This window comes from Epinephelus moara, chromosome 1 (assembly GCF_006386435.1).
Source record: "Epinephelus moara isolate mb chromosome 1, YSFRI_EMoa_1.0, whole genome shotgun sequence".
In the NCBI taxonomy this organism is placed as follows: Eukaryota; Metazoa; Chordata; class Actinopteri; order Perciformes; family Serranidae; genus Epinephelus; species Epinephelus moara.
The window spans coordinates 4,028,755-4,042,108 of record NC_065506.1 but is presented as its reverse complement, the minus strand read 5'-3'; the positions used below and the strand labels follow the sequence as shown (position 1 = coordinate 4,042,108).

General features: G+C 38.7%; 1 protein-coding gene across 1 annotated transcript in view; it reads right to left on the bottom strand.

Moving 5' to 3' along the window:
* Window positions 1–5,192: 5,192 nt before the first annotated feature.
* cemip (cell migration inducing hyaluronidase 1) overlaps window positions 5,193–13,354 on the bottom strand; it is a 212,423-nt gene continuing 204,261 nt past the window's right edge. Inside the window, exon 25 of the mRNA XM_050049830.1 lies at window positions 5,193–8,743. Within this exon, the coding sequence (XP_049905787.1) occupies window positions 8,616–8,743 (128 nt within the window). The 3' untranslated portion in view covers window positions 5,193–8,615. The remainder of the gene's footprint in view (window positions 8,744–13,354) is intronic.

Genomic DNA, 13,354 nt, shown 5'->3' with positions numbered 1-13,354 from the left:
CAGAACCTTGTGGAACAATCAGATAAATAAGATTCAAACCAGCTTAGTGCAGAACCTTTTAGGCCAATTAAGTGTTCCAGTCTCTGTAGCAGAATTTGATGGTCAATTGTGTCAAATGCCGCACTAAGATCTAATAAAACAAGTACAGAGACGAGTCCTTTGTCTGAGGCTATCAGAAGATCATTTGTAATTTTAACTAGTGCTGTCTCAGTGCTATGATGCACTCTAAATCCTGACTGAAATTCCTCAAATAAATTATTATCATGGAGAAAATCACACAGCTGGTCTGCGACTACTTTCTCAAGGATCTTTGAAAGAAAGGGAAGATTAGATATTGGTCTATAGTTGGCTAACACCTCTGGATCCAGGGTGGGCTTTTTTAGAAGAGGTTTAATTACAGCTACCTTAAAGAAAGTGTTTTGAGACTTTGTTCCCAGACTAAACGAGATTCTGCCAGTTTGGTTAATCGCCATTCTTTTCAAATTTTCGCGATATTTGTTTTAATTTTCGGGTTTGAGAGTTATACCAAGGAGCGAACTTTCTTTGCTTTGTTAACTTCTTTTTAAGAGGGGCTACAGAGTCGAGTGTTGTTCGCAGCGAGCCTGCAGCGCTATCGACAAGATGATCAATTCCGAGTTTAAAGTCAGTACGGGAAACTTCTGTTACTGAAGGACATGGTATTAAATTCAACGTCGATGGAATCTTTGCCTTAAATTTTGTGACAGCACTATTTGATAAACATCTAGTATAGTAACTGTTGCTGAGTGGCGTGTAGTAGAGTAAAAAGAAATCAAAAGTTAAATAATGATCTGATAGAGAGGGATTCTGTGGAAAGACTATTAGGTTATCAATTTCAATTCCATATGTCAGAACTAGATTTAGGGTATGGCTAAAACAGTGAGTGGGTTTATGTATACTCTGACTGAAGCCAATGGAATCTAATAATGAGATAAACACAGTAGCCAGGGAGTCATTATTAACGTCGACATGAATGTTAAAATCGCCTACAATAATAACTTTGTCTGATTTAAGAACTAGACTGGATAAAAACTCTGAGAATTCAGATACAAATTTCAGAATACAGGCCAGGAGCACGGTGCACTATAACAAATAAAAGTGGCTGCGAGGTTTTCCAGGTCGGATGTAAAAGACTAAGAACAAGACTTTCAAATGAATTATAATCTAGTTTAGGTTTAGGGCTGATTAACAGACTAGAGTTAAAAATGGCTGCAACTCCCCCTCCTCGGTCGCTGCCTCTAGGAATGTGGGTATTATTATGACTTGGGTGGGTATTATTATGACTGACATAATAGCACAGAATGTGTGTGTGTGTGTGTGTATGTAGCATCCCACACTCCTCTGCCTGATTTTATGTGTTTTCTTTTTTCTTTCCCCTTTTTTGGTATGATTTTTGTAAATAATTTGGCTGTGGTGTGAAAAACCATAAACCAGTTTAAAAAAATACAAGGAATTGATTTTTATGAGGTATAGGGAGGCAGAATTACAGTACCAATCTACAATTCTATAAATGTTATATGATGATTTATATGATGATAAATACAATGTAAATTATAATATGTATTCTATAAATTTTATAAATGTTATAAGGATATATGATGTATAGCCTCTATAAATGTATAATACATATGGTATACATATGGTATATATATATATATATATATATATATATATGTGTGTGTGTAATGTATTATTACATTATTTATTATATTGTTAGGTCAAATTTAATGGTGCAGGATAGTGATTGGATATTATCTAACTGATTGTGTATGGTATGTTTAGTATAACATAATTATACATATTATATTATTTAATTGAGATATAACACGATAGTGGATATATATTATGTATAGTATAGTATGTATAATATAACTATATATTATACATTATGTATAATATTAATAACTATGTTGACTGTCTTATTTAGCTTGTATTGTTTGTCGCCATTGAATTATGTTTATATTATACCATGTTGGTATATACACATGATGGATGTCAATGACACTGGATTTGAAGAATGAAGGGGTGGGAATTAATAAGTAGTCCACTTCTTCCTACTCCTTTTCGAACATGTGTACTGCTACCCGTGGAACTTTTTCTTTTCTCTTTGTAATTATATTATGGTTGTTTTTTCCTTTGTTTGTTTATTGATATATTTTGTTTTTATCATATCCGAAATTAAGCATCTAAAGCATCTAATCTAAAAAGGGGGTCCTGGTCATGCTGATCTGTGACCTGGTACTGAGAACATAGAGGATAGTGGAAATGACACAAGGTATGTATGTGACTCAAATGTGAGCATAATACACAGCACTTTCAAGAAGATGCTCTTTTGTATTTTGCTTTGTTTGTCCTAGAAGGAATAAACAGATGTGCAGATGTACCTTTAGTCACATTGACATTGAGACAAAATGGTCATCATCATTTATTTCTGTACAAAAGTCCTTAAAGAAATCCAGTCATGGAGCTTAATTACTTTACAAGCCCAAGCCACATATACAACACATCCATTTGGTGTACAGTTAAAACAAGCCAACTATACTCTGAGTCATATACATATATGCAGTATGAGTGTCTGATACAAATCTTTTTAAATGGAGTTATAATAGTTTCTTACATACAATATACATACAGGACAGCAGTAACATTACAGCTTAAAAGATGGCCCTTGTAGATTTGGATCAACTGTGTCTGTACAATAAATAAGTATAAAATATATCTCTTAGCCATTTGTGGATTTTTAAAAACACATTAAACATACAAAACACTAAATTACTGCTACAACCTCCGAAAAAAGACCAGCTATTTCGGCAAGGGGGGGGGGGTGGGGGGGGGGGGGTGGGGGGNAGCCATTTGTGGATTTTTAAAAACACATTAAACATACAAAACACTAAATTACTGCTACAACCTCCGAAAAAAGACCAGCTATTTCGGCAAGGGGGGGGGGGGGGGGGGGGGGGCGGGTGTTGGGGTCCTTTTTCTCACCAGATTGAAACAAAGATTAATTTACTTTAATGGGGAAATTGAACATTTAAAAATTCCCTGATTTAACATTCAATGGACAATTTAATTTAATCTTTTATATTGTTATGGTCATCATGCTGGTTTACTCCAAGAACACTGATGGATGGATCACAAACACTGATATGAAAAAAAAAAAAAAACATGGAGGAAAACATCACAATATCAAGTCAGCGAGTGCTCGGAATGAAACAGAGCAAGTTACAAACCACTGGTCTGAATGCGAAACAAGGAATGTTTTTTTTTGTTTTGTTTCGTTTTTCTCCTACTCTTTTCTCTTTTTTAACAGTTCAGTTAAAAAAAGCAGGTTTATAACCAAGGCAAAGAAACCATTCAACTTCTACATCTATCACATACTATAAAGATCTGCATGGGTGATGCATGTACATTAAATACGATCAGCTAACTCACACGATCCACTCGATCAGCTCACACTTTCTTAGTATTTTCTCCCTCTATTCATGTATAGGCGTTGCATTTGCATGATAGTCCATGTGTTTGCATGATTCTAGAGAACTGTATCTGGCTTCCCCCAGGGCACCCGCCTGTCCTGTGGCAGAGGTCCGGGTGATGGCGGTGGCACAGTAGGAAGGGGAAGCCAAACACTGTTCATCTGCACATACTGTGGTTCAGCTGGTTCAGTATTGGCAAATTTTCACTTTATATTTATTGTCTTCTGTCTTGATTGCCAGTGATGTGGTTGTTAAGTTTTACACTGTGATCTGTAGCCTTTAGTTGGGCTTTAGCTCCCAACCATCTTTATCTGTTTAACCTGTTTTTGCTGCTGAGTCAGTTTAACATCCTGAATATATCCATCAAACAAATATTGTCTCTTTGAAATTGCTTTTTCAATTCTGCAAAAATGTGGTAACATTTCTTCAGGTAGTGCAGTTAGTTATAGTGTGGGCTCCATGCTAGCTCCAACAGTTTGATGGACCATCACAAAGGAGCGGGACTTAGTGAACAGTCAGTCGGCTAAGTAGTTATATAAACATCAAACAACCAAACTGAAAATATAGATCCTTGGAAATGATCAACATAAAAGTGAAAAATCAAATATATCAGTTTTCTTTCTTAATGTAGGTTATTGTGAGAAAGAAAAGTGGCAAACCCAGTCTCCTATGAACTGTAATCATACAAAACTCTTTGTGATAGTATTTATGTTTCTTTCCAGTGTTTCATGCCAATGTAGAACGTGGTGTGAAAAAAACAAAAAACAACTGGTGTGATAGCTGTCAATTAATCTTTGGTCAAAAACAAACTGGACTGAAATTGCAGTCAACCTACTTTGTAACCTAACTTTAGAGCTTAAAAACAGATTGCTTAATGACAGCAATTTCTTGACAATAACCATGGACAGAATATGAGACTGCTGTTCCAATGGGCACAGACATATAAAAGGCCTTCCATCCCTCCAACATGGGAGAAACACACCAGGACTGAAGGAAAAAAAAAAAAAAAAACAACAACTACAAAACGGCTGCATAATTTGTAGTTATTTTGTGTCTCCAGCATTTTGCAGGTGAACCAAACATTTGCAAACGTTTCCCATGTGCTTTCAAAGAGGTCATTAGTAGCCATTTTGCATCTCTTTGTAGCTGTTTTGTGACGCCTAGCCCCTTGTGACCCTGGGCCTCTGACTGGCATGCCTGTTTTGTAGTAACCCATGCATGACCATGAGCACAATCTTCCCTTTTTGTTAACAAAATAGTTTTGTACCTAATCACTCTTTAGTTGCCAAGCATGTATAGTTAAGAATTATCCAGCTGAAAAGCACTGGTACCAAATATTTTGCTGATTTGTTAATCATAACTTAATATGGTTGGCATCACATTTTTTGCTATTACAAAATTCGTGCAAGTCATTGTCATTGGACAGTTTGTGTAATATATTGTATAACTCCCGTTCTGTGTGCCTCTGCATAGATATCTGACAGACTTTCCTGTTGGTTGGATTACCAATTTGCAAAAATGAACATGAAGTCCGCATACCAGGAACTGCTCCTTCAAATCACTTTAATGTTTCAGGCACCTGCCCTTCATCAGACAAGGATCATGTCTGATGAAGGGCAGGTGCCTGAAACGTTACATGTGGTGATATACCATTAATGTGATTTGAAGGAGCAGTTCCTGCTGTGCGGACTTCATGTTCATTTTTGCACTTTCCTCTTGGTCCAGCACATACATTAAACCAAGCAGGGGGGCCTCAGTGTCTGTGCAGGAACTTTAACCAATTGCTTAAACATTCCTCTGTAGTGGTTACAGCCTTTACTATTCCAGGTGAAGTTGCTCTGTCTGTTCATAGGGGTTTCTTGAAAGGAGTCAGTTGAACTAGCTTAGGCCACAACAAGGACAAGGACCCCAGGACAGCCCTAAAACATGCTGGAGGGTTTATATATCCCATCTGGCCTGGAAAAAAGCTTTTGAGTTCCCAGGAAGAGCTTGAGGATGTTTTTGGGTAAGAGGCATCATGCTTAATTAGCTTCTTGACTCCCACACTCCCACCCCTCACAACAATCATAGTCTCTCATTGAGCAACTAAACCCTAACTTGCGCATGTCATCCTAATTTGGAAAAAAAAACCTCTCAAGCTCTCTTTTTTCATTATTCAAGTGTGCACCATTATTCCCATTGAACAATTATTGCACCATGATGCTCTCCATGATGAAAGCCCCCCCCCCCACTGTGCCAGGTCACAGGACAACCAGAGGCAACATTAAACTTTGCCAGCTGTGAGCACCTAGGTAGACTGACCTATCTACCCAGATTGACCAATCTGGAGCCTGCGCACAGTTCCACGGACCTGCTTCTCTGTCCCGTGTTGTGTCAGATCTCGGTTCCCCCTCGGGCTGTGTCTCTCCTACTGTTTCCCACGGAGCTCTGCCCCATTTGAAAGGCGAAGGAAGCCCGTATGTGGAAAGACGTGGCCTCTGAGATGTAGAATGTGTATTATAGAAGAGAAACACACATTTCAGGACCACTGACTTGTATCATCAGAACAGACATGTCCTGTGATTTTCAGCCTCCTTTCATATTTAATAGAGGGGGGAAAATACCTGACAGTGATATTCTCAGCTGTCAGGATGTGCCTGCTGTAAAGGGTAAATATAATCATAGAAGGCTGAAAATCACAGGACATGTCTGTTCACTTTTTATTCTATTTTTTATTTTTTCAAATTTAATATTTATTATTTGTATTTATTCTTTAATTTCATTTTTAAGGTTTGGATATCTGTGAACACTTATTTGAACAGAATATAGGTTCTGATATTGTTGAAAAGGATGTTGTGTTGTAAAGAATAATGTTAGAGATGTGCACTCATGTTGAAATAAATCTACATTGTGAAGCAACCCTTATTTGCACTGAATTGGAAGTATTTTCGAAAAATACACTGAATTACAAGGCTTTAGAGAACAGTGCGCTATTGTAGACTTAACATGTAAGGTTATAATAGGTCGTGATCTAAAGTTGGCCGGTCAGGTATAAAACTCCAGGGCTGAAAATTAGTCCCACTCTGGGCCTGATGCTCACAACTGGGGAAGTGATACCAAGTTTGCACCACGGTGTCCCAGAGGATCCACCATTCAAAATCACACTGAAATGGAATGCCTGTCTTTTTAAACGGAAGTGAGAGAAAAGTGAGTCAGTAGACTGATTCCACCTAGTAAGTGTTGACCAAGGCAGCAAAACAGGAGAAATAGCCATTCAATGGGGCTATGGACGATGGGTATGAACTTCTGAGACTCTCTTTGTCATTCTTAAAACAGTGGGGTTTTAGTGTACAAATAAGTTCAAGATCATGGATGCCTTTGAAAAGAGACTGACCCTTTTGGTCAGTCTCTTTTCATTGGTTTGTGTGCCCAATTAACAATTAACACATCTTGCCCTTCACAATAACTGCAAGGCCTTCACCCTGTCTGTAACTGTGAGTGATTATTTTGCCTTTAGACATGAATTATGACACGTCATATGAACTAGTTCATTCCAAGAATAGCTCGACCTTGACATCATCAAACTGCTCTTTCTAACAGTGTCATCCAACAGTGACACCAAAGGGTATCGGCATATTTTCCACAGATGTCAGAGTCTGGATAGAAAAGTGTGTTAGAGGACAGACTATGTACAAAAAGGATGGACTTGAGTCAGTTCAAGTTTTTGGCTTGGCCAGCCAACTATCAAGCCCACCAAATTAATTGAAAATAGGCCACTGTTAATGTTAACATGAAACTAAGGCTACGATCATATTACAAGCAAATGTGGCCCAAATACTTTTTTCTTTTTTTGCTCTTATATGACACAGATCTGATTTTTTTCAGAAGTGTGACAGAGACATACATTTTTTTTTGTCAGTCAGATTTGGGACACTTCCATTCCCACTTTTGCTTTTATGTCATTGCAGGCTGTTGAAACTACAGTAGGCTGCCATAGCTATAAAACTGCTGCAGTAAGCTGTCACCAGCCGATAGTGCCAGACACTTTCTGATGGGGCAGTTTGCCTACATTTTGAGCCCTGCGGTGACGGCGTTGCTGTGAGGTGCCGACAGAGATATTGGAATGTAGCCCCGGACATCGTAAAGTTTGGGGGGGTCTGTTCTTCCGTACAACCCTTCACATCGCTGCCCCACCTCTCTTGACTCTAGGTCAGTAGCTGCTAATGGAGCTATAGCTATGGCTTGTGCGTTCCTTTGTCTTCTCATCCTAAACCTTAACAAATGATGAATTGTCAATCAACCTCCACAGGAAACCATTCGGGAGATGAATGCTGGCACCGCCATGTCATTAAATTTTTTCCAAAATGCCTGTGTCTCACAAATGTGACATTTTTTTGTTGTTGTTCCAACGTGGGTATGTGTAATGTCCTTGGTTGCATGTGAGGTGTTTCAGGGCAGAAATCTGCTCACACTGATATCAGATATGGGTCACGTAAAATATAAATGTGAAGAGTCTAGGCAGAAAGATCAGATGTGGAGAGAAATGGAAATTGAGCTTTAAGCCCTGTAATGTGAATGTAGCCTATATTTATGCCCATGTTAGATGGTACATAAAACAGATGTTTGCATGTTTGGGTAGCTTACCAAATCCAATGAGTAGCAATGACACTCTGAGTCTGAACCAATATCTACCAATGGATATTGGTATATTAATGGTATATTAAGGTATTGTATTAATGTCTGTCTATGGTAATGTCTGCAAACACCATTGCTTGTTCTGATCATTGTTGCTGAAGAATTCAAGGACCTCCAATATGGCCGCCAGAGGGTGTGCTGTCACGTTACAGTCCTCTACTGATGACTTACATAGATATAGTTCATTGTGGGCAGTGCTGGCTCTGGGAGAGGGTCTTCAAGGGTCAACAAACCAAATCATATAATTCTTTGTCACTGCCAAACACAGAAAAAACACCACTGATCCTGGACAATAGCTTGGAGCAACCAACTCTGTAGGGCTGGAAGTATGTTTTATGAGTGTGTGTACGTGCACTTTTTTAGTGTATGTGTGTGTGTGTGTCTGTGTGGGGGTGAGGCTTGGAGGGGACTACATAGTCTGATGGCTGTCCTCCCCACTCTGCCTGCTTCTCATAACTTTATCTTGTGGAACACAGGGACAGGCAGGACCTGATGGATCTTGGCTCGGTTGGCGTCCACCTCCAGATGGACCCAGTCAGGGTGGAAGGAGCCCTTGAAGCCCACAAATGCCAGCTTATCTGCAGGGTGGCCAAATAACATTAAAGTTAGTGATATCATTAAAGCACCAGGGTGTTATTTAGCATTGCACTGCCTCACATTCACTTCTACACAGCCTGAGTTCATGTGGAGCCTACCCCAATTCTAAACAGAAGCCCCCTGCCTCTGGAAGCAATTCATAATGCTTGTATGAAACCACATATGTCATAAAGGGGGATTGCTGCACAATGTTGCTACTGTCCTATAGTTTTACAATTTACATTTTCATTTAACACTTGTGACTCATGTAGAGTCACTTTGTTAAATCTTGATAAGGTTAATACATCCTATTCTACAGTTGTCTCCCCTGGGGTAGTTTTACACCGAAGGGAAGGACAGCAGGTGCTGGGATCTGAAGCAGAAAATTGACTGTCATAATCACAAGCGATGGAGAGAACATTTTGGACAATGTCAGAGATGGCTCTCCATCTGTCTCCTTGTGCCAGTTTTAATGGATGTGTAGGGGAGGGTTGCCATAAATGTAACATGTTGCAGTTGGTGCCTGGCCTATAGGGTTTTTCCAGCTCCTTAAATAACATTGTGGTCTGACAGCATTTCAAACTTATGCCATACTGTGGCATTATAAACTGACACTGCCCAACAGCGTATTGTACGCCTCGAAATGATAACCTTTTTCATCAGTGTCTAACATGGATTAAACGTTTAAAGAAACACCAAAGTACAGATGCCACGAGCGGCTCATTTGTAACATGTTACATTGAAATTGCTTAGATTTGTAAGCACAACTTGATAACTTACGCTGTATGCATATATTATTTTATACATATAAAGTGTATGACTCTTTTTTTGTCAATAAAACTTGCAAAGATAAATGGACAAAATGGCTATAATATAGATTGTAAAGTTTAGTGACTTGGTGTTTTCTACATTTTTGACCCTCCAGGGGTCAGTGTGCAATTACACACAGGCCTCCCCAAAATGCATGCACTCTGTGTTCAGTTAGATGTCATTTAATTATATTCTGAATCAGTTTGTATAGTATTTTTCAATTTTCATGAATCAAATTCACTAGCTATGCAGGTGTAAACAATTTTCTTGCCAATGGGAAAGGATACAAATTCCCAAATGAACTGCTGCTTCCAGTAAGTTTTAATAAAATCATTACGTTTTATTATCTGATCACATCCTTGATATGAAATTAACATAAAAACAGTTGCTTGACTGTGTTATTGTTGTTTTTCAATGAAAACAGTTTCTTTAATGCCATTTTTTGGCCGTATACAACCCTAGCTTATGCTGTTATGATTAACACAATTGCTCACATGACACTGTTTTTTAATTTTACAATGTCCATATGGCAATATTTACAGCTTTAAGCCTCAGAGATGGTCATAAAACCTGTTATCTTCATGCAGACATTGTGAACCATCCAAGGTTTCAATCCATGCAGCTGTCAACTTCAAATAGTCCATGCTGACTTGAACCCTGAAATCACCACTTGTGGACACTTATGCCTCAAGCCTGATTTTTCAATGTGTTTTGAAGATATTAACCAATGAACTTCAAAGGGGGTGTGGCTCAGCACATAAATAGACCTAATTTAATAACCGTGGCACCAGTCATCACAAATCTTGCAGGATAGATATTTGTAGTCTCGCTCACCAGACCTTTCTCAAGAAAAGAAAGGTCTGGCTGGGCCGACTCTCACTGTGAGATTGGAGAAAACAACGCCCCGGCTGCTTGTACTTCTTTCAACCAATCACAATCGTTCTGGGTGGTGCCACAGCAATGGTGCGCTTGCAAAAATATTGCCGGGGGGAAACAGGTTTTGGTGTAACACGCCCACAAAAATATCACCTACAGGATGCGAACCATGGCAGAAAAATGGCTACATCCCTGCAAGATCAAACACTGCAAAAGTTAGTAAAGGACGTGTTGAAAACGGTTGAAAACTGCTACACAACCGGAGGTGGTAGGGCGGGACTTCAGCGGGTGGCTCGTTCCGCCCAATGAGAGGCTGATCTCTGCAGCAAACTTCCGCCCATTCAGACTAAGATCTTTGTGACTGAAAATTCAATTTAAATTGACCACTAGGGGGCGCTACAAATGCCAAAAAATGGGTGTGGCATAACACAAATCAGAATGTTAGTCAGACATTGTCCAATCATTACAAAACTTGCAAGATATCTTCTATACCAATGTTGAAACATGAGTAAATCTATATTGAAATTTCTCAATATGGGGCGCCACCATCTTAAAATTAAATTAACAGTAATCCGTATGACACAATGAGACAGAAAGAGAGACAGAGACAGAGATGCAGGACAGACGGTAACGACAGTAGCTTACAACAACATTAATGAAAGTAGTAAAATTATAAATATAATTACGGCTATTGTGGTACAATAAGTTGACATAAAATGTCAAAGGTCTTGATCGCAGCTTTCAACTTCTAACAACCCGTGTTGGCATGACCCTGATTTGCTGCTTGCGGCTCTATTTAGGGGTCTAAGCAGCAACACATGATGCTGGAACTCTTTTGCTTATGTTCGAAATTCTGCTTTCTTGGGGCGTCAGTAGCGTAGTGGATAGTGCCGACACCCCATGTATAGAGGTGATGCCTGGCTGCAGCGGTCGCGAGTTCGACTCCGGCTTGCAACCCTTTGCTGCATGTCGTCCCCCCACTCTCTCTCTCTCTCTCTCCCCCATTTCACACACTATCCTGTCCATTAAAGGCAAAACGCCCAAAAATAACCCCATTTCACACACTATCCTGTCCATTAAAGGCAAAACGCCCAAAAATAATCTTTAAAAAAAAAACTTCTTTCTTTCTTTCTTTCTTTCTTTCTTCTTATATTTTTTTCCCACTAAAAGTGTTCGTGCAGCAAAAACTGTATGACGAAAACTCACCAAAATTGGCAGGTGGGTTGCAAATTCCACCCACTATTGAGGCATAAAACATGACACTCATTGAACTCAAGGTGGCACTGTTACAATCATTTACGTGTTTGCAATTTGCAAATCCTTTGTCTGAGCTTCGCCAAGCAGTCTTGGGATATCCTGCCACTAGAGGGTGCCACAAATGTGAAAAGTTTCTATTTCATAATCAGCTAGAGATATGTACAAAATTTGGTTTGGACCATCTAGGGTCATGACTCAGTCAATGCATAAAATTTGGTAATGATTGCTTAAAGGTGGCGTAGCTTATTCCAATAAATCTAAATTTCAAGATATTTAACATTCGAAACTTGATAAAAATCAGAAATCATCAGTATGTCTTACAGAGCTTACATTTTTTCAGCACAGCACACTGAATTGCAACAAAAGTTTGCCTCACTACAATCTATAGTCAATTCAGAAGTCTATCACTATATTTTTAAGAATATACTAAATAAGTTAACATCTATATCTCAACAAGTCTTCATTTAAATGCAACCAAAACTGACACAGGCATGCCCTGGATATGAGACGCCATGTTTCAAATGGTGTTCACACCAGTTTTAACAGTGGGCCTGCAGTGAAATTCAATATCTTGTTGTAATTCGTATTGTATGTACAACATTTTCTATTTCATTTCATTTTTGTGAGGGTCCAAAGGACAGAGGGATGTTGTATGCTGTAAAGCCCTCTGAGGCAAATTATTATTTGTGATATTGGGCTTTATAAATAAAACTGATTGATTGATTGATAACGAAATGTCATCAAAATGTTTGACAGTACTTTACCTGTTGTAAGTGCTTTAAGACTAAAAAGACAAAAAAAAGTTTTGCATATGTGACATCATCGGCTCAAGTTGTCAGAAAGTGTGTAAAGAAACATGTCTTCCTGGTGGGGCGCAGATAGTAAATTATTTGCTTGGGGACACAGGGGTTCAAGATTTGAATTTCCACACTGGCTTGTGCCACACTAAGCAACTTTCACTGAAGTCTTTGTCAATACACCAGAAACCAGCAGGTTGATGTGTAATGATTTTTTTTTTCAGGATTGTATCCCCAACAGTTAAATTGTTGTGAATATTGTAAGTTTTGTGACCTCCCCCTCTGTACCTACTATGACCCACAACAATCAACTGTTTCCTCAGTAGCTGAGTGGTAGGGCAGTTAGGTTTTTAGGTTTTAGGTTTTATTGTCCCCAAGGGGAAATTCTTTTCCACAGCACTGTACATGTTGGACTCAGCATGAAAAAAAATGACACACAAACACCGACACCATCAGAACTAGGGTGACCATATTTTGATTTCCAAAAAAGAGGACACTGCCGGCCACGACATAGCCTACTTAAATGATACTCGCAGTTTACTCAAAGATGCCTTATAATTTTAATATATTTAAAATGTATATGTATGGATAGAAAATTCAGTTATATTACAAAATAATATCTCTCAAAGACAGAAATTCAGATAGGCCCCAATAGGGGACACATACACACACTAGAGTGTGGCGATCCGATCCCGAAGGTACCCGACATAGACATACAGTGGTGTGAAAAAGTGTTTGCCCCCTTCCTGATTTCTTACTTTTTTGCATGTTTTCCACACTTAAATGTTTCAGATCATCAAACAAATTTAAACATTAGTCAAAGATAACACAAGTAAACACAAAATGCAGTTTTTAAATGAAGGGTTTTATTAA